Source organism: Alosa sapidissima, chromosome 19 (assembly GCF_018492685.1).
Source record: "Alosa sapidissima isolate fAloSap1 chromosome 19, fAloSap1.pri, whole genome shotgun sequence".
Taxonomy (NCBI): Eukaryota; Metazoa; Chordata; class Actinopteri; order Clupeiformes; family Clupeidae; genus Alosa; species Alosa sapidissima.
The window spans coordinates 3695633-3718878 of NC_055975.1; the positions used below are offsets into that span (position 1 = coordinate 3695633).

The window sequence follows — 23246 nt, forward strand, 5'->3', positions numbered from 1 at the left end:
AAAAAAAAAGTTTATGAGCGAATTACGCACAAATGGGAGAGTCCAATGAAAATGACAATGAAGCACTAAACAGATGCTGAAAACAGCACTGGTATTTCGCACGGCAAAAGTGTGTGTGTGTGTGGGGGGGGGGGGGGGGGGGGGTTGAGCAATTTACAAAATTGTATGTAGGCCTACTGACAAATAGTTTACATTAGAATAGGCCTACATTATAATTTCGCCCCAAAGAGGCTATGTAGAAATGTGTTGCAATTTCAAAACCTGATTAGTCTACTCAGGAACCACTTATTGCACAGAGGCATGCTTTATATCCTCGTATTCGGTACGGTTTGCTGTTTATTGTGATATTGGGTTTGCCACGTGTTGTGTGAAGAGTTAGTGAAATATTAAACCGAGAGTAATGGGTGTGCACTGTGTGCAAAATGCAAATATGATTAGCCTAAATTGCACGTCAGTTCAATGGTAATTTTTGCGAACCATTTATCACAGCAACTTGGCGCTAATATCATTGGAAAGCCTAGATTCTGCACGTTCATATGATGTGTGATATCATATGTATAGGTTTAGTTTAGTTTAACCTTATCTGCCAGGTATTGACACTGACGCAGCGTGAGAAATCGGGGGTGTGGCGTGTGAGTGTGTGAAACTAATCAAATGCGTGTGTCTCACGGCCAATGTGTGAGAGTTGGCACCTATGGATGATCAAAACTGACGGCAATCTTGCAGAAAGAAGGAGGGTCCAACTGAGCATGTGCAAAATGAGTGTCATCACTCTAGCTTGTTTCTGATTGGAGAAATCTGCAGTGTTGCAACTGCCACACGTTGCAACTGTCCCCACTCTCCCCCACTACCACCAAGCTACTGAGAAATGTAGTTAAGCTAGTAGCTTTGCTACAAGCAGTGGCGCAAAAAAGTGGGTATGCGCTATATGCGGCGCATAGGGGCGCAGCACCATGGGGGCGCCAAAGCGATGGTAAAAAAAAATAATAATACCGTAATATATATATATTTGGTATTTTCTATATGTAGCTACTGCTGTGCATTTCTAAATCATTTCAACATTTTCTAAATGTTATATAACATTTTAGAGGACTAACAGGCTAGAGTAGGCGTCCTATCTCATAAGATTCCATCATAGAATTTTGACATAGAAGAGGGAGTGGGGGCGCCGTGAGCGCTGAGCAAGCAGGTAGGCCTACAAGTAGTGAGTTGCCGTCTATGGAAAAAGATGGATACAGCAAAAAAAGCTGTCGGCAGCTAAAAATATAAAAAGAAAGGGAAAAGGAGATGGCATTTCAAGGGATGCGACAGCAGCATATATATATATACACTAATGCACAGTAATAGTGTCAATTATTGGTTGTTTGTGTTTTTTTTTTTTTTGGGGGGGGGGGGGTGTTGTTGCATACCCTTCAAAAAATGGGTAGCTGCGCCCCTGGCTACAAGTAGTAAAGCTACTGCCCATCACTGTGCCTACTACAAGAGACACCTGTCATGACGCACAATTGCACACCACACTACAATGCCCTGAGGAGAATGTGCAAACAGAAATGTGACCCTGCAAGGCGAAACCAGTCATTTTGTCAAAATTTACAAAATTAAGATAATGTTATCACATGAACGGCCATTTACTAAGCTTTCCAACGATATGTATATCGAGGGTATTGCAAAAATTATTGCTAAGATAACCGCATCCAAAGTTGCCGTGGTTCTCCTGTCACGATACGCCAGAAGAGGAGAAAATCACCTTTTTAAGTAAATTGTCACGTGCGATAGTGTGAGGACACAGCAATTATTAGCCTTACGGTAGCGTCACTTTGAAGTGGATGACTGACTATGTCCAGTTTTATCAACCGAGTGAGTGTCTTTTTCTGCCCCCTAGTTAGTACCAGGGACGGTCATAAGGTGTCACTATAAAATATAATTAATGTATTTCGGGGGAAGTAAGGGGAGAAGAAGTTCTATGTACACAGATTGTGTAGGCTATAGGCCCACTTTTAAAATGTGCTACTGCTACGTCAATGGAAAACTTCTCCTGGTCAGTAAAATGACGCCAGGATATTTCTAAAAGTTCGTGCTTTTGACCATTCGTGCCCTGAAAGGCAAGTCTTTCATATTCGGTTACATCTGCCAAGAACGATAGAGAGCTTACACATTGAATAACGAGTAGCCTAATGAGGCTACATTTTAGCTCTACCGTAAAACCTTATAGCGGCGTGGACAAATGGAATGACTGCTAATGTGTTTAATCTTCACCTAAACAAAGTCAGTGTTTAACAGTCAAAACGTATGTTTATCGGTGAAATTTGTTCACAATATGAAAGTGTAGACTGTATACTGTCGAATTATGCAAAAACGTGAAATTCGACATTTTAAACCGTACGTTCGTTTATCGTGGCTTTTCTCAAAGTAGTACTGTGCGCAAGACAACTGGTTTCGCCTTGAAGGGTCACAAATGTCAAAACAAAAGTCTAAATAAAACACAGCGCTTTGCTGGAAGAAACTGAGAATTAAATAAATTGCTTAACAAGCAATGAAAGAAGGGTAACACTTTACTTGACAGTATCGACATAAGAGTGACATGACACTGTCATGAACACATGACACTGTCATGACACATGAACTCTAACCATAATCCTAACCCTAACTTGTCATGACAAAAAACGAATGACACTTAATAATAAAAGTGTTGTGTCATAAACGTCTATGACTTGTTTATGACATGTTCATGACCGTTTACTGTATTACTGTCTATAATTGTACATGATGACAATGAATCACTCTTTCGGACATGGAATGAATAGTTAACGTGTTCATGATTTGAGCTAGCTAGCTAACATATGTAAGTGGTTAGCTATATGCTAACAAGTGGCTAAACATTAACTCTCTAAACGCCAAAGTCGCAAAATTGCAAAAAAAAAAAAAAAACAATTCAAGTACAGTGCACATAATGTCATTGGTACTCTCCACTACTAGATGGCAGACATCCAGATCTTCAATTCGAGCCCAAAATCATGTCATCTTACTATTCAAGTGTTCAAGTGATTCTGTCCATATATATATATATATATATATATATGTATGAGTAAATTGAAGCAGAAATTAATCTACAAACTTTACGTGTAATGAAGTCTTGGATCTGTTATTCGGTGATTCTGATCTGACTTGACGATCGATCGACTATTGACATTGATCAGTCACGGTGCGTCTTAGCATGGCGGTGCGTCATTGGATTTGCACGACAATGTCCACTAAGCATACAGTGTTTTTGTCCGTAATGGACGTCGTAGAGGCAGCAGTGGTGATCAGGTCATCACAACTAATTTTTGACCAGACAAGACTTTAGTGTTAGCTTAATATTTTGGACTGGCTTTGTCACACTTACCTTTCTTTGGGAATTTAAGTGTCAAACTTATTTTTGTATTGCAGACATTGCACACTGCTGTTCTTATCTTGTTAGCCTGGTCAGATACATCATCTTTGAACTTTTTCAATACCAAAATTGAGGCAATCCACCAACAATTAGAATGTTCCATTACTCAGTTGAAACAATCATACTCACTGAGCACTCTGGGCTCACCTTCCATCAATGAACTCCGTGAATTCAGTCTCCCTGCTGAAAGTACCATCTGTGGCCTCATCAAAAAGTGCAATTCCTCCACCTGTCAGCTGGACCCTCTTCCAACAAGCCTGGTTAAGAGCTGCCTGCCATCTATTGCTCCGATGATTACATCAATATTTCACACCTCTCTTCTCTCTGGCACTGTACCACCATCCTTTAAAACTGCTATTGTCAGACCAACACTGAAAAAACTTGGATTGGATTCTGACAACTTCAACAATTACAGGCCTATTTCCAACTTGCCTTTTCTCTCCAAAGTTCTTGAGAAGATAGTGGCAACTCAACTCCAGGATCACCTGAAGGACAATGACCTCTTCGAGCCATTCCAGTCTGGATTTCGTCCTATGCACAGTACTGAAACGGCCATGATTAAGATTACTAATGACCTCCTCTGTGCAGCTGATGATGGACTTATTTCCATTCTGATTCTCCTTGATCTCAGTGCAGCCTTTGACACCATCTCCCACCATCTTCTCCTGGAACGTTTAGCCAATATCGGAGTGCGGGGCAGCGTTCACCAGTGGTTCACCTCCTATCTCTCTGGAAGAACACAGTTTGTACAAATACAGAGTTGCAAGTCTGAGAGCAGTGTTGTGTCAAGAGGGGTACCCCAGGGGTCTGTGTTGGGCCCTCTGTTGTTTATTATCTACCTCCTCCCACTTGGCACTATCCTCAGGCAACATGGTGTTCAATTTCACTGCTATGCTGATGACACCCAGCTCTACTTATCTACAAAACCTACTGCCACTCTTCCTCCAGCTGCAATTACTGCCTGCCTGCATGACATAAACTTGTGGATGACACAAAACTACCTGAAGCTGAATAGCAGTAAGACTGAGCTCTTAGTGGTTGGCTCCAAATCAGCTCTTGCTAAGATGGAACCTTTCACCCTTTGTATAGATGGCAGCACCATCCCTTGCTCCAACCAGGTCAAGAGCCTTGGTGTCATACTGGACAACACACTTTCATTTAGTGCGCACATAAACAGTATGTCTCAAAGTGCTTTTTTCCATCTAAGGAACATTGCACAGCTTCGCCCAGCGCTCACCCAGCAGAGTGCAGAAGTCCTTGTAAATGCGTATGTGACATCGCGCCTTGACTACTGTAATTCCATCTTGTCCGGAATCCCTAACAAGCTACTCCATCGGCTCCAACTAATTCAGAATTCTGCAGCAAGGATTATTATAGGCTCCAAATTCACTAGTCATGTAACACCATTACTGTTGCAACTGCACTGGCTTCCAGTTGCCTACAGAATACATTTCAAAGTCCTACTCCTGGCATACAAGGCCCTACACAATTATACCCCCACCTACCTCACTGACCTCCTAGAAGTCTACACTCCTGCCCGCTCACTGAGATCCTCCTCAGCAGGCCTACTGCATGTCCCTAATGTGAACCTCAGCACCCAGGGAGAGAGGGCTTTCAGCTACATAGCCCCCAAGCTGTGGAATTCACTGCCAGACTACATGAGACATTGTGACTCAATTACTGACTTTAAAAGCACACTTAAAACATATCTCTTCAAGATGGCTTATGGACTGACTGACTAGATCTTTACTTTTTTATTTTTACTTTTAATTTATTTTTTTGAGATGACTATAATTTTACAACCTTTTTGTTTTGTTTATTTGTGAAGTGACCTTGGGTGACATGAAAGGCGCTCTAAATAAAATGTATTATTATTATTATTATCTTTGTATCCGAACTTGAGTATTTTGTATGTTATGTTGGTCGAGCAAGTCTCAAATCATATAGTTTGTGATTTGAGTCAAGTCATGTGACTTGAGTCCCCTCCCCTCTGTGTTCCAGTACTGAAGGTTAGAATGCTAAACTGGCATAAAGAATTCCTGTTACCTTATGGGGAGAGCAAATTAACCAGTGTCGTCATGGAAATGACCCTTACAGAGATACTTGTTTGCCTCAGCTGTAATTATTGTTTACAGTCATGTTCCACAGACAGAAAGTAAAACAAACACTTAAGCCTACAGAAACAAACAGTCTTTTCTACAGTGTCTTTATGGAAAAGCATTGGGCTTCAATCAAAGTTTTGTGACAAAATTGTTTTTCTTTGAAATTTGACTGGAGCATTCTGACATCCAAATAAGCTGCACACATTGCTTTCGAATTTGGACCATTTCGCCTTTTAGAATTTTTCAACTGAAAACCAAAAACATCTAGCCTGGGAGAACCTAGGCATACCTGTTAGCAAATTTCAATTTGCTCTCTAGGTCAGTCTGGCAAGGAAGCCATTAATACTTCTTTCCAATGTTCCAAAAACCCAGCAATCACCATCTCGTATCTGGCATGGGGCGGGCTTGATGACAGATAGAGCAGTGCATTCAACAAAACCAATGGCTGCCCTGATGGCGACAAGATTAAACAGATATGGACATGTGTTTTCTTTGGAATTGAGTAAACAACTGCATTTAAAACCTTTGTTTTCAAGAAAGATTTGATTGCTGCACTTCTGAGACGATTTGAAGAGTTTAAGGCACCAATTTAAGTTTAATTTCACTGCTGCACAAATGTAGTAGACTAGTGGCATTGGGTAGATGTTGCAACACTAAAGAAATTGGCTGGATGGTAGGAAAGCATCAGGCAAGAGAAACACAGTTATCAATGCTGCCCATGAGGGATTGTCACAACAGACATCATTTGACACTTAAGTTGACAACAAAGATCATTTGAGCTACTGTATTTGTTCTCTGTGGTTGTACATTGGCATGGAATGAAAGAACACAGTCGATTAGCTCGCCAAAGGCAACAGAAGCAACCTACCCACAACTGAGCAACAGGTTTGGAACTGACAAAACTCCAGAGTGAAGTGATGCCAGATAATTAGCAACTGCAATAAACATGCACTTATGAGCATTTAAAGATTACAGATTAAAGATTAGCTCCTGACAGATGTTTTAACTTGAGTGATACCTCACATGGATCATGCATGAATTATTGTAGTGTGTGCCTCTCAAGGGACACTGCAGATGTTCTCATATGCTAACTAAGCACTAAGGTCATTTATGGATCACCGAAATCTGATATTGTCCTTTTTAGACACATCTCTCACAGTCACATATTAGGTGAATGTTGTCATAAATATCATCCATGGCATCCATGGTGTATATTGGGATACTATTGGTTCTACCTACCGGTCAAAAGTTTGTCACTTAGAAATTGCAAAAGGGTTCTCCAATGTTTTCGCAGTTAGTCTTTTAAAATCACATCAGATTAGTAAACAGAACGTGGCTTGGAACATTGGATAAATGGTTACTGTTAATGGGCGATGTAGATATTGCATTAAAGATCAGCCAACAGTCGAGAACCCTTTTGTAAGCACATAATGTAATCTGAAAACTGCTGGCCTGATTAAAAAAAATGCAACTGATCTCAGCTGGTATTCTATAATGGAGTGGAATGGAAATTTCTAAGTGACCCCAAACTTTTGACCGGTAGTGTATAACCTCAGACGTATGAAGAGTTACAGTATGCAATATCATTTTGATACATGCAAAGTGTTGTGAAGATAGATAGATGGATACTTTATTGATCCCCAAGGGGAAATTCAATTACTTGAAACACAATGTTGTGAAAGATGTTTTGTCATTAATATAATAATTAATTGATTAAATTGTGAAAAATCAAATACATTGAACTCACCATCTACTTACTGTACTAGAAGCTGCTATACTATGTGCAAAGATGGGGGGTATAGAGTAGTACTTTATACCTTTACCTTGACCTTCACATTGTCAAGAGTGGTGTCATCAATGTCATCAAAATGTGATTAAATAATACATTTGCCAAGTACATAGATAATAGGTGAATAGGAGTTCAATCTCAACGTTTTTTCCATGCAGTACTCAAGTGTTAACAGTCTCTCTCTGTCTCTCTCTCTCTCTCTCTCTCTCTCTCTCTACACAAGACAACTTAATGACAATCTTGGGATACATCTACGTCCTCAGAAATCACCTCTTAAATAATTAAATAACATGTACAAATTGTATCATTACATGTCAGGTTATTGAAATGCGTTTTCTTATTAAATCTTATTACGTAATACATTTCAGGTGTAGGCTGCACAGTGGTGTGGATAGTCCCTACACGTTCACCATATTTGTGTGGGGTCGCAGTTAAATTAAACCCGACTGTTTTAATAAAGTCTGATCTTAACCCAACTATAGTCTATCCATTGATTAGTTTAGCAATTGAAAGAGAGTTAGAACTAAATCCTACTCTCAACAGTATTCTAATTGATTGATTGATTCGTTTCCACTTCTGTTAACTCATTCAAGAGTGTGGTCATACACTTTGCTGCAATCAAATCCTGTGATTGTTTTAAATATTCACAATATGCCTCCGTTTTAATGTTTGTTCCTTTAGCCGATCCTCCGCATTGTGTCATTTTTGCATCTTAGCTAAAACACTAGTCTATCCACACTGAAAACCATCGCTGCTCAGAAGGCTTTGACGTTTTGAGAAGGCTACCTGTTTTAGCTTCAAGGACATCACACACTTAATATGTACTGGAAGACTTCAGAGACGATTCATCCACTTTCTATCTCTTAGATCCCGCGCGTAATTTGGAGAGTAAACTGGCTTTATTTCATTGGGTTTATTATATATTTGGGAAAAATACTGCTAGACAGATTGTTAATAACAATTACATTTTAATATACCGAAATAAATAGTTTGTTATTAAATATTATCTCATCCATAAAGAAGTTTGAATTTATTACCACTGATCATTGAGTGCATATAACTCTCCAACGAAGATGATCATCGTCTATTGTGCACCCTTTCGTAGGCTACATCACGGTCACATTAACTTTCTCTTTACAATAGTTTTTTTCGCTATCAAGTAAAGCGAATATGTTTGCTCTAAGTGTTTTCCGCACCCCTCTGAATAGTCTCCCTGTTCTTGTGGCAATCACCAGCGCCGTCTAGTGATTTTCCTATGCGCTTGGTGAAAATAAAGCACCTGCTCCTAGACAGCAACAAAGCAGGACAATACAAAGCAGAATAACCACAACTAACCTATGCTAAAGGCTAAACATTCACATAATACATCAGGACAGGTCTGCGATGTGCAATGCTAGTTGTTTGTCTTCACGCTTATTTTGTCTTATATAGAGTGTCACAGTGCAACGAATAGCCTATGCTTTGGCAAGTAGGCCTTGTTGATCCAGTGTAGGCTATACATTATTCTGTGCAGTATTATCTGTGCGGGATTAAAAATATTGGTTTATTATATATTAATATGATACGAGTTATTTTCATGGCAGCATCCTTAAATTCAGATTATGTTATTGGGGCCCGTTATTAGAAGTGTTATTGTATTGATTCAATTCTATTTATGCGAGAAATGTGTAAAACCTATGCGCAATCAATTAACCTAAACGTGCCAGTGGCATACATATAGCCTGTAAGCTCAACAGGTAAGATATTATCGGGTGTTCGATATTAATGAATGTGTTATGTTGTTCCGAAGTGTTTCCTATGTATTTCTCATAAATTAGTCTTCAGAAACTAGTTAGGTTACATTTCCCTATCCCTTACATCACCAACACAAGTTAATGGGAGGTAATCCCCACCATGTGAGGGGTCGGTCAAGGTTGGAGGCGGAGTGTGTTTCATTCAAATCCTCATCCCAGTCCTATAAAAAGGGAACTTGTGTGCAGTCAAGAACTTAAGTGCAGAGGATCAGAACAGATGATAACACAGCCACTCAAGTCTCCTGTAGCCAGGCCTAAACACGGTGGTCGCGCCACCCCCGTTCGGCATGAAAACCATCAAGGCACTTAAAAATGCAGTCATTTGTCTTATTTTGCTGCCTCGCTTCCTGGTGGCTGCGGTCATGCTCTGGTTCCTCGATTTTCTGTGCGTAAGGAAAATGCTGTTCAAAATGCGGGAGACCGAGGGAAACGCGGATGATCCACCTCTGTGTATCTCTGATTCTAATCGGATGTTCAGCCTGGAGTCGCTGAAAGCGGTCTGGCACGGGCATAAACTGGACTTCTTTAAATCGGCGCACCTGGGACACGAAGCACCCAACACCGAAGTTGTGCAGCTTGGAGACCGAAAACCAACCCGGATTCTTGACTATGCGAAAGGCAAGAGACCACTAATTCTAAACTTTGGTAGTTGTACCTGACCACCATTTATGACACGCCTGAAGGCGTTCCAGCGGGTTATAAACCAATACGCTGATATAGCAGACTCCGTTGTTGTGTATATAGAGGAGGCGCATCCGTCAGATGGATGGGTGAGCTCCGATGCGCCATACCAAATCCCCCAACACCGTTGTCTTGAGGACAGACTGAGAGCGGCAGAGTTGATGAACCAAGAAGTGCCGGGTTGTCTTGTGGTCGCAGACAGTATGGAGAATTCGTCAAATGCCGCGTACGGAGCGTATTTCGATAGACTTTATATACTCCAGGACAACAAGGTTGTGTACCAAGGAGGCAGGGGACCGGAGGGATACCGAATATCTGAACTGAGAAACTGGCTTGATCAGTACAGACACAGTATTGAAAATTCCAGGAATGTTGTCATTCATATATAATTTAAACTTTCTGTTTCACCCACGTTTAGAAAATTGAGCCATCATTGACAGACTGCAATCCCACTAGTGTTGTTCCCTTTCTCATGATAGGACTCAAACCAATGAAATTGTTTGTGAAGGCGGAAAAGTGTATTTTATTACAAGACAAGAAGTTGTGTCCTATAACTCGTTAGTTTATTTTAAACTTGGGCATATGAACATCGTTAGGTATTCAATCAATTATGTTGTTTACTTGTTAGTTATCAATCGCATATTTGTATATTCGAATTATATTGTTGCTGCATTTGTTATGCCCTTATCTCCCTGTTCTGCTTCGTACTGTGTGAATGGTTAAGGGGATTCTCCTGACTGCGTAATGCTCACTGACATACACCCCAGTATTGTTGTGAAGTTCGGTTTTTAAAAGGTGCGTCACCAGAAAATCGATACTGATGTCTTAATACTGGTGTGCATGTGCGTGTGCATTGCCCTTTTTTATCGAGTATGTTTTGTAAATGATACATCCTTTTTATTGAATATATTTTGTAAATAAACAAACTTGTAATTTAAATGGTGTTCTGTGAGAAACTATGTTTATAAAGTAAAGAAATAGGTCCTCTTTTACATTACAAGATAGACATTTTGGTAATTGGTGCCGTATGGTACAAGCTCTTAACGAGCGCATTTAACTCCGTTTAAACAGGGATAGAGAGGAATAGCGCACCGTTTACACACTTTTGTGTGTGACTCGGTGTGTTCTGTCCAGCCCTTGTCATGTCAATACAAACATTTTTCCTTTTAAATGGATAACTTTCAAATCCTGCTCCTACACACGCCATTGGGACATTGTTAACATTACAATTCAAGAGTCATACAAGTGTGTGTGTGTGTGTGTGTGTGTGTGTGGGTGTGTGTGTGTGGGTGAGAGAGAGAGATGATGATAAAAAAATTTAACCCAAAAGATAAGCAAGATTCTCTCAATTGTTTCTGCCCCGGCCCAAAATATTACTCTTTTCATTTCAGTGCCCCTTGTTTAATTATTTGTCAAGTATTGTTAAAACTGCTGCACCTTCTGTACATGTCACAATCCACTGTGCTCAGACTTAAGCACATCGAACAAGACTCGTGACTCGTGCCATACGGGATTAAAATATAAATCTGATGCTTGCTTCACATCCGCTAGTTTTAGCCCAACTCTTGTTGCTCAGCTTTAAAGTACAGTCTGTTGCAGCTGCACAGTAGGCTACCTGGGGACTGTTGAGGTGACTCCTCTAGTCTATTGCCAAGTTAAAGTAAAAAAAAAAAGAGGAAACATCATGCACACATCCTTGCTTGTCGTCTTTCGCAGTGTGATGATGAGGAAGGAAATTTGGGTTGTTCTGGCTTGAGTCATTTGTATCCATCATTTGCCAATCTGCCGGTGGGCTCAGCTCGGCTCTGATTGCCCCCTGTTGCCTATTCAGCATCACTTCTCCTTTCAGTTGCACTGATTACCTTCAATTTTCTGCACACAAAAGAGTCTTTCTAGATGCTATTTTCACACCCCCCCCCCCCCCCCCCCCCCGCCTCCCCATCTCCAGTCGCAACACTGAATACAAGACATAGTCGTAAGCTCCACAACCAGTCTGGCTTCCAAAAAAAGTAGAGGAGGAAACAAGCCTTTAGTATTCACTTGGGAGGTGAACTCTCTGACACCGAGTGAAAAAGTTTGAAAAGGTTTCTGTTTGATAAGGTTTCATTTATGCCATAAGCCCCTGTGTTCCATGGAGACGCTCCTTAGTGTCACCTGAAAAGAAAATGGAAAAGAACCTGGTATCAGGGTTATGAGGGCATACAGTCCATGCCCTTGTATCTCCGATAACTCCACTCATGGTCTAAATCTCAAGGTCATAGCCTTGATTGCCTGAGATGGCATTCTGACAAACATAAAATGGCCTATATATGGCTAACTTATGCCTATCATCATGCTTTGGACAAATGTGTCTGCTAGATTGACAGACCTCTGTGAACACAGGCAATGCTCTATAAAGTATGCTTTCTAGTAATAGTATATGCTATGGTAATGCTCAATATGTTGTTCCATACAGGATAGAAACATAGTCAAAAGAAGAGCTCAAATATGTTGCAAAGATCTGAGGCACATAAAAAAATAGTCATAATATGTTAGTCATACTAAGCCTACTTTTAACATTTTTGAATGATTTCTCCTTCCAAACCACATAACAAAAACAAAAAGCAATAAAAACAGTTCACTGAGACTGTTTAGATTGTCAAACCAAAATTGACAAAAAAGGAGAGATATCCTTTTCCATGATATTTTAATTTGTTGCACTTATTTAGAATATAATTATTTTGCTAATAATTCTGTTTGCTTGACTTCACATTTTGAAGTCAGTGTGTGTCATTTTAATACTTCTTTATGTTCTCTTTATAGAGGACTTGTGAGATGTGCTGAGAATCACAGTCTGCTTGGTTACTAGCATTCAATGACATACTGACAATAGCTTGTTGACATAACATGTAGGGCAATATGTCCCAGACAGTCAAATCTTATAGATAAGGTCAAATATAATTTCTAAACACTTCACATCATGTCATTCAAAGTAGATAAAAGAAAGAGTAAACAATTTTGTTGTGAAATTATTTGCACAAATGAAAAGCAAATATTCATTTTTATCCAAACATGAATACAACAAAGTTATGCAGAAAGCTATGAATCAATCACCTTGAATACCCTGTAATACTCCCTGTGTATGTCTGATCAAGCATATTAGACCATATAGAGATTGAAGAGTCCAGATAATCCTTTGATTGATTAATTCTGATCTCTGCATTGTCTAGAACGTTTTCCATGGGTTAGGTACAAAGGAGATTATAGAGGGACTTCTATATTTGTTGGCAACCTCTGATACCATCCTGCTGTCGGTTGCTTAGTTACTGTTTTTTTTTTCTGTCTCTGTTGCGACTGAGTGGCCTTATGAATGTGTCCTTATCCCTGACGGAGACAGAATAACCAAACTCTGGATATCTTCGGTTTTCTTCAGACTTTAAAAAATCAACCTTGTCAGCTGCCAACTAAAATATTTTGCTAAATACGAAGGAAATGTGAAATGGTACTTTTGAAATGTAAAGGTCTTGGTCATCTTTTCAGTCCCTCCATAACCACTGGCCTTATGACTAGGGAGATGGGGTTCAGTTGCTCCACTGATTTTTGTCATTTATTGGTGTCCTGATTCACTCATGGCAAAGTGAACTCAGATCATAAATGTTTATTTTTTCATATTGGATGAAAACAACTATTTGTGTGATTATCAAATTTGATTTTGCCATCTAAAGTTACATCATTCCCTTCCTCAATTTCTCTGATATCTGAAAAGGCTTTCCACTTGCTCTTTGCCTGCAGAATGGGCCTAGAAGTTACCATGGTAACATTTTGGAGAAAAGAATCAAATTCTTCGTTGCAGTCTGTCACAGTACCTCGACCTGAAGTTCCAGCCAATGGTTTCATCTTCAGTGGCTGACACACACATTTTGCTATTGTCAAACAATCAAATCAATTCAGGTCCTGTCTTCTCCTTCTCCTGTCTTCTAGAAGACATTTAATCTGAGAAAAGAAAGGAGTCTTTTTAAACAACAGGGATTCAGGGTCTGCCTTTCTGATCGATATGCACATTCCTAACCACATATAACATTTTAAAACAAGTGTTGAACTATATGTTTAACACTATACGTTTCAATAGTCCACGTTAAAGGAGAATTCCGGTGTGATATTGACCTAAAGTGTATTGAAACATGATACCGAGTGTGAACGTATGTCTCATAGCCCATCTTGACTTGTCCCCTGCACTCCAAAATCTGGCGCTAGTTAGCCGATGCTACCAACAACTTTTTCAGTAGTGGTGCTTCGGCATCGGGCTAGCCATGCAAATAAATCACTGTTTTACACCCATTTACGAGGCTCAATGTATCTCCACACTTCATTGGTAGACTTCCTAGGGCCCTGACATTTAAAACGAGACATTGAGAACTTTGAAAAAGCACTGGTAGTTTACTTACAAGACGATTTATACAGACAGTATCTTCACGAAGTTTAACGTTTGCAGCCATCTTGAATTTAGTCACGATAAGTCGAGCAACGAGTAAGAATGAACAGGTATGATAAGGGATCAGATTCCAAAAATAATTCAGTGGAAATGCATGGATTCCAGTTTCTTCCAGTAGCAGCAACTGGAATCCATGCATTTCCACTGAATTATTTTTGGAATCTGATCCCTTATCATAGCTGTTCATTCTTACTCGTTGCTCGACTTATCGTGACTAAATTCAAGATGGCTGCAAACGCTAAACTTCGTGAAGATACTGTCTGTATAAATCGTCTTGTAAGTAAACTACCAGTGCTTTTTCAAAGTTCTCAATGTCTCGTTTTAAATGTCAGGGCCCTCGGAAGTCTACCAATGAAGTGTGGAGATACATTGAGCCTCGTAAATGGGTGTAAAACAGTGATTTATTTGCATGGCTAGCCCGATGCCGAAGCACCACTATTGAAAAAGATGTTGGTAGCATCGGCTAACTAGCGCCAGATTTTGGAGTGCAGGGGACAAGCCGAGATGGGCTATGAGACATACGTTCACACTCGGTATCATGTTTCGATACACTTTAGGTCAATATCACACCGGAATTCTCCTTTAATGCAAAGAAATCCAGTTAGTTGCTTTTGCTATGCTGGCTGTAGTCCCACAGACATCCAGCTCAGTCTTGGCAATATTTGATCCATGCATGTGCTTGTGTTGCACATTGTGTTTCATTCCTGCTCCGAGAACTCAAGAGGATAATCTCCCTTTTCTACAAAAGACATCATCTCTTGCCGTCAGTCCTGACATGATTTTTTTTTACCATCTGGAAGATACTGGATATATACCCCCCCCCCCCTCCCCCATCACCCTCCTCACCCCGCCACCACCACCAAATCCATCCAATTAATAGATGTTGCATTGTTTGCACAGGCCGTGCCCAGGGAGCCTGGTGGAGTGTTTGAAAAACATTATTCCCATTACGTGGCTCTTCGGCGAATTAGCAGGAAGACTAAGCTTCGCTTCTCTCTAGCGTCATTGCCAGTGACGCATTCATAACCAGCATATCCCTGAGAACAACAAATTAGAAAGGGCTCAAAAAACTTTAATAGCGCTTGGATGGCAGTTCAAACCGAGGGCTTGCCATAGTTCAAAAGGGTAATGCACATTCTATTGTTTATTGACTGCCAACTCAATTGCGTTTGAGTTGAAATAATATGATTTGGGGGGGATTTAAAACTGAAAAGTGTTCTGATTGCTTTGCATAAACTGGAGTTTAAGTAGTTTTTTCTCCTCACTGGCTTATTCCCTGAGCTTAGCTATTCCTGTGAACTGAACTGAACTGAATGGAATTGAACTGAATGTGTAATCAGCAAGGATGACGTACAATCGAACAGACCTCTCTTTGGTTTTATAACATAGATACATATTACATTCAATTTCATTGAACATGTTTTCTGTCCTGACTAATATAGTTAAAACACTCTGCTGGTTCAAACAGGCACATAGAAAGACGTGGGCACAGAAAATCTCTTGGGAGCATTTTGGAGATGTGAAAGCACAGAAAGGAACCATAAAGTGAAGGGAGCCAAAACAGCACACACATAAAAGCATCTAGTCATCCTTTTCATAAGCACTACCAGGAGTCCATTCATTTGTGTGGGTCTCTCACCTCACATCACAAGCAGTACCAAAACAAGGAGAGAGAGAGAGAGAGAGAGAGAGAGAGGCATGCACACAACTCTTGTCAAAGTGGGAGAGATGGAGAAAGACGAGAGGAAGAATGAAAGAAAATGGACGGGGACTAATTCAAAGAGAGAGATGTAAGGAGAGGTAGGATAGGTAAGGTGTGGTAGTTATGGTGATGGCACTGGCTGTGGTTTTATGTGTGTGTCCGAGTGTGCACATGTATGTGTGAGAGTGTATGTGTATATGTGTGTGTTTCTCTGCTTGTGTGTGTGTGTGTGTGTACTGTACATGCGCATGTATGAGAGTGTATGCATACTGTACAGTATGTGTGTGTGATTCTATCTGTGTGTGTAGGTGTGTGTGTGAGTGAGTGTGTGTGTGTGTGTGTGTGAGTGTGTTTCTATACGTGTTAGTGTGTGTGTGTGTGTGTGTGTTTGTGTGTGTGTGAGAGTGTATTTCTATACTGTATGTGTTAGTGTGTGTGAGAGAGTGTGTTTCTCTATGTGTTAGTTTGTGTGTGTGTGTGTTTGTGTGTGTATGTGTGTGCGTGCGCTCATGTATTGGCGGCAGAGAAGCGTAGCTGCAGGCTGGGGAGAGCACACTACACTGGCTGATTAGATTAGTGGGGCTGGCCCTGCTGAGAGGCTTTACCCCACCACCCAGCCTCTCACCTCGGCTGCACCCTGCTCATCACTGGCCTGAGCCCACACACACACACCGCACAGGCTCCATACACACACACACACACACACACACACACACACACCACAAAGACTGCTCACAGGCCCCAGCAGTGGCGCGACTGCACCGTACGCCGGCGACCCGGGTTCGATTCCCCCCCCGTGGTCCTTTCCGGATCCCACCCTGACTCTCTCTCCCACTCACTTCCTGTCAATCTCCACTATCCTATCTAATTAAAGGCATAAAAAGCCCAAAAAATATACTTTAAAAAAAAAAAAAAAAAGACTGCTCACAATCACCTAGCACGTAGGCTAGATTCTGCTGCTATTACAATGTAGATAAACAAAAGGTAAACAAACTTCTGTTCACCAGACAGTGTGCTTCTAATCAAAAATAAGTTTGATAACAAGTTGCAAATTACACTGCCGTTGTTGGTCCTGGGTCTTTTGGCTGTGAGGAAGAAAGAGAGAAGAAAAGAAAATGTGAAACATTAGGCTATTAGATCCAGTAATACACACACACACACAATCAGTAATACAGACAAATTAGATCCAGTAATACACACACACACGCACACACACACACAATCAGTAATACAGGCAAAGCACCTACTACTAGGATTGTATCTCCTTAAAGCAACACCAAAGAACTTTCCCTCTGTCGCACGCACGCTATTTATCCAGCACCGGCTTTGCAAATAACAATGTCCACAGACAAGGTAGAATATGTTGCACGATTTATGAAAGTACGATGTATTGCAACATCAGATGCAAGTCAAATTTGTAGTTTCTTATGTCTCATTCCATCGAACTACAGACCCGCTACCCGATCTGGCAAACTTACATAGTGCGGTTATAGCCGATAGAGGGCCGCAAAGCAAATGCAGAAGTGCTGTTCACCCTATTACAAGTTGATGAACCACTAAAACGATTTTGGAAACATTATTTTAAGGTACAAAAAACTGCAAGTCAAATTTGTAGTTTCTTATGTCTCATTCCATCGAACTACAGACCCGCTACCCGATCTGGCAAACTTACATAGTGCAGTTATAGCCGATAGAGGGCCGCAAAGCGAATGCAGAAGTGCTGTTCACCCTGTTACAAGTTGATGAACCACTAAAACGATTTTGGAAACATTATTTTAAGGTACAAAAAACTCTTTGGTGTTGCTTTAAGGGAACATCTGATGATTACACTGTGGGCCAGATGTACGTACATTTGCAAACGTAGCGTTATCAGCGTCATGGACACACCGCAGATTGCGAACGCTGTCAGACCCAAGTTTCCGTCATATTTATCAATCGTTCAATCCTTAGTGTAAACTGCGCCTTTCTCTGCCTTTTTCCGCCTATAAACACAATTTACAAACTTCCACAACTGAATGGCAGTGCCTATATACAAGTGCCGTTGAATGAAGTTAACTGATGACAACATTAAAAAGAATCAAACGTTTAGCGATCATGAAATAATACCATACATGATAAGATGTAAAAAAGCAGGGAGATAATAAAGATCAGTAGTTCTACTCAAACTACTTGTGCAAGTAGGCTATGGAAGATTGGTCAAATCTATTAAGTAAGACTAGTCTAAGACGTGAAAGTGAAAGTAAGACATTCGAAAGGCCAACGAAAGTTAAGGTTGCTTTTGATAGTACAAATACTTTCACCACAAAAACTGGTGCTCTAAATAGTGATTCTGTTGTCTTTGAAAGGTTCTCTTGACGCATTGAACGAATAGACGTGCGCTTTCAGGAGCAGTCTTTGTACATACCACGGAATACATAATTAGGCGCTCTTTACTCTTCCCCTCCCATCTTTTTACGCTAAACTCCCACTTTCCCCTGGATCCTCCCATGAATGCATATGCATGACATGACAAACGCAATCTGCCACTTTCAGCTCCTGCGACAGGCAGTTTGTGCTTTTACATCATTGCGGCCTGTTTGTACATACCTCGCAATGATTTTCATTGCGAAACAAATACGTCTGAAGTGGGCACAAAAGCGTTAGTACATCTGGCCCTGTGTGTTTTAGCAACAGGTGGATTAGCTAAACAGCCAATCAGAACAACCCTTTTCCCCAAAGGCTCCGAACATGTTGAATCGGCTGCAAACAAGCTGATGGTGTCTCAAACAAGCTGATGGTGATGGTGTCTCCAAGCTGATGGTGTCTTAAACAAGCTGATGGTGATGGTGTCTCCAAGCTGATGGTGTCTCAAACAAGCTGATGGTGTCTCAAACAAGCTTATGGTATCTCCAAGCTGATGGTGTCTCAAACAAGCTGATAGTGTCTCCAAGCTGATGGTGTCTCCAAGCCTCACATCAATTGGAGCCACAGACACTTAACAAACAGCTCAACCTTATCTGACGGCCTGGTCTGGCATGCACACACACACACACACACACACACACACACTGCAACATAAATACACACATCCATAGGCACACGTTCAAATGAATTAATAATTAAATAGTAACCCCTGACACACAACCACTTCACACACACACTCTCTAACCTGCCCACTATACAATCAGTGTGCGTGCACACACTGTTTCTTTTCCCATCTCTCATCAATCTCAACCACACACACACACACACACAAACACAGACACACACACACACACCTCCCACAACAGACATCAGCTGAGTCTGATTCCAGCTAAGACTGGGCCTGCAGGTGGTGTGTAGTAAACTGCTCCAAAGCGCTGTGTACAACTGACCCTCGTAAGGCAAATAAATGGAGCCAACTGAATGAATGTCCAAGAGGTCCCTCTTGCCCTTTTATTGATTAATCAAGTTGTGTTTGTGTAAATGCCTCCATCTCCACACCCACCCGACTAGCCTTCATCTTACACAACAAACAGGCTTGTCTCTGTGTGTGCTCTGCATGATTGCTGGATGGCTTGGGGCTTGGTTTGTGTGTGTGTTTGTGTATGTGTATGTGTATGTGTGAGTGTCTCTCTCTCTCTCTCTCTCTCTCTCTCTCTCTGTTGTGTGTGTATGTGCTTGTGTGTGTTCAGTATGAGATGGCCAACAAAACTTGATGACTTTCCTGCCAAAGGGTCTGTAGAATGCAGAGTCCACTGCACATACGCTTCTCCAAGAAGCTGACACAAAGATGACACAGAAGAAGTCCTCTAGGGGAGAGCAGAGGGTTTATCTTGAGAAAATGTGTGTTTGATTGTATAGTCCCAGTGTCCGCAAAGATGCTATTTTCGTCATTTGCCTGGAATGACTCCAGATAAAGTGTACAGAACTTGTACGGAAACAATCAAAGCATTTCACTGTCGTCCTCTTAAAAGATTCAACCCGATTTGGCCTAAACTACATTGGATAGTGTGGCAAGATCCCCACCAGTAATTCACCCTCTCTGTCAAGTACTGACAATTTGTTTGTTCCTCACATCCCCTGTGCCTCCCCCAAGGGTTACCATCATCGTACAACTCCATTGATCTCAAAGGCATGTGACGCCATTTTACAGTGGTTCTTAGAACTCCTGTGGTGTCCCATCACTCCAGTGAACCGATGACTCTGTTCTGGCCCAGATGCGGTTCAGCTCAGGCCCAGATGCGGTTCAGCTCAGGGCTGGCCTGTTCCCGGCATCAGCTGGTCCATGTGACGCTGCTGTGGTGTGGTGTGTCTCTGCTGTGCTCACGCTTTTTTAGTGCTCCAGCCTGGTGTGCGAGCCTCTGCTTTTATCATCACCACCAGACAAACCCGCCTCTGTGTATCACCCACACCCCCCTCCACCGCTTCCCTCTGTTTTCAAGGAATGTGGTGCCCTTTCAGGGAATCTTTTTTTTTTTTTTTAAAGCATGCCGACGTGACTGCGAGGAAGTCAACAAGCATTAATAAAGGAACATGTCTATAGTCATGTGTGCACTAAATGAACCAAGAACCAAGGGAGGACAGAAAAAGAACAAGCAAAGGGAAAAAAAGAAAGAAAAATCCTTTTCATCATCTTTGCTTTCATATATTTTTCCCCACATGAAGACAGACAGAGAGGGACTCTGTGTGTGTATGGTGAGTTTATTTGAAGGGGTCAATGACGCCTTTGTTGAAGATGTCCACCCTGACCAAACAGATTCTAGAAGGCTTCTAGAGATCTATGGCGGAGGATTTACTATGTAATCATATGAGATCAGATCATTTAAAATGCTATACTACTAAAGCATACTATATTGCTTACTTAAATGTTACCTCACCTAAAATCACCTCAGAACGTTTGTTTAAAGTGCCCATATTATGACTATTTTTCAACAAGTTAAAATAGGTCTTTGAGTTCCAGAAAACATGTTTCTGAAGTTGTTTGGTGGAAATAGCATGTAGGAAACGATTGTTACCTACCTCTATTACCCTCTGTTTCAGCCCCTTTCAGAGTGTGCTGTTTTCTGCTGCTTATTACATATTCATGATCTGCAACTAATTTGGCCACGCCTAAAGCTTCTAGAATCTTTGCCCACGCCCCACTGACTCTTACCACTACTACTACGTTAACTTTCACACGGACATGGCAGCAGTAGTTCAACCATACATGTTCGAGCCAGAATCTGATCCTGAAGGAGGGAGTCTCCTAACCTGACCCTAGCCAGATGAATTTCGCTCCGCCTAGCTCCACTCATCCATCTGGAACCGATCCATTGAAGTGTTGCTTCAGAAGGCTGGGCCTAATCAAAATGCTTGCATATGATTGAATAAGCCACTTGTCCGTCATCTATTGACGTGCTACTTCAACCACTCACATCGAAGCCAACCCGTGATGCTAATAACAGTCTCACAGTCGCTTCTACGCTATGTCACATCTATGAAACTCCCGCCCTGCGTCCTGATTGGCTGTACCATAAAATCGGTTGCAGAAATCACTCTCAATGGAAGAGGTCCCAGATGGATGTGAGTGAAGCTAGGCGAAGCTAAGCGGAACGAAATTCATCTGGCTAGGGTCAGGTTAGGAGTCTCCTGCACTACCCAAGACTCAGAGAATTCAGCAAGATGCTTCTGAATGGTTAGTGAAACTTTTTACTTTTTATACTTCAGAAAGTCTAGCCTAGCACTAGCACTACTTACCATTCACCTACTTACGTCAGGCTGAGAAAAAGTACTAGCTAGCTGGAGCACGCTCGTTCAAATGAAATCGTGGGTGCTATTATTGGATAAAAATTACCAGGTTTATTATTTCTTTAGCTTTATTCATGCATGACTCCTTTTGTGTTTGTTTGTTTAGGTGCACATGTGGAAATTGTGCAACAATGCCTTCAGAGCCTGAGAACTTATGCTGCCAGGAGGTACCACAGGTGACATGATCTTATGTCAGCAATATGATTGCAGATAAGATGCCACTGCAGATACTTACCTTATGTTATACATAATAGGTTACAAGACGGCTGCAGCAGCTGAATGAAAGGCCTCCATGTATGATAGACCATCCAGGCTTAGAACCTGTCTGCCTAAATGTGTTCTCACGGCAGAATGCATGCAACATTTACAGGGCTGACTACGGTCCTTTACAGTTATGGGGAATAGAGCAGTGAGTTATCTGTAATAACCTACTTCCATTCACTGTTCATACAACATAAAAGCAAATATAGTCTGCCAAAGCCTCTATTTCAGAATTTTTTCTTGAACTTATGGCCAAGTATTTCCTTAGCAAACTGTATATTACACATAAATTCACATGAAGCATTTTACACATACAATAAACATTTATTTACTGTTGTCATTGTACATAAAAATACAGTATTGAAGGATTCACTGAATCCAGATTATACATACATTATAAAACCTGTTGACTAGCAATGTTTCATTTTTCTCAGTCGTTACAGGTATTTAGCCTACAGAAGTTTTGTGAGCTGGTGCTGGGGCTTCCTTGGTAGAAAGATATGGGTAGTGATCCCCTCATGTGTCGTGACGGGAGTTTCCTGACGCCCAGGGAAGATATGTAGGATTCAAACTCCCACCCCTTGATCGAATCTTGAGACATAGCTGGCGATGACCTCCTCCTTGTCTGGATGCTCATATTGTGAAGACAGGTCCGGCGGGATGTTTATCTTCAGAATCTCGTCTCCATACGATGATGGGTCAACACTTTCTCCATGATCATGTCCATCAAATCTTCAACATACCCTGTGCAATACACATACACACAAAAAAGTGAATCACTAGTATAATTTACTACATTATTCAACAACTGTTCATATTGACATTTTGCATGTGAAATTGTGTAGTTTCTCAGGTATTTAAGTAAGTTTGTTTGGTTTTATTTATTGTGCTGAAAGCACTGTAGCAGTACTTTGTCATGTACAATGTAAGTGTTTGTTTTTGTGTAAATAAAAAAAACTTACGGAACGTAGCGTCTGTCTTCACTGGTCTGCTCCTTTTTCTAGATTGTAGAATCCAGGAGTTCCTGCAAGACAAAATATATATATATATATATAGTACATATCATATTTTTGGTAATGACCATAATTGCAGAGTCCTAGAAGACAGTTGCGTGCCAACACTCTTTCTTTCAGGGGGTTCAGTCTGGCAACCAATATCTTTTGTAGCTGGTCTTTCTTCTGTATGTAATGTTAATGCTGAAGTTGATGTCATTTCTCTTTTTGTATAGGCCAGTTCATCTTACATGTATGTCAACAGCTACATCAA

General features: G+C 41.0%; 1 protein-coding gene and 1 long non-coding RNA gene across 2 annotated transcripts; both read left to right on the top strand.

Annotated features, from left to right (window-relative positions):
* The first annotated feature begins 9073 nt into the window (after nucleotides 1–9073).
* dio3a (iodothyronine deiodinase 3a) lies at nucleotides 9074–10737 on the top strand. The gene has a single exon (XM_042072806.1). The coding sequence runs from the start codon at nucleotides 9405–9407 to the stop codon at nucleotides 10185–10187; it is 783 nt and encodes a 260-aa protein (XP_041928740.1). The 5' UTR covers nucleotides 9074–9404; the 3' UTR covers nucleotides 10188–10737.
* A 10749-nt stretch (nucleotides 10738–21486) lies between these two features.
* On the top strand, nucleotides 21487–22560 carry LOC121693408. The gene is made up of 4 exons (XR_006025492.1): nucleotides 21487–21606; nucleotides 21826–21895; nucleotides 21974–22128; nucleotides 22415–22560. It is a non-coding gene; the product is annotated as an uncharacterized LOC121693408 (long non-coding RNA).
* The last annotated feature ends 686 nt before the right edge of the window (nucleotides 22561–23246 follow it).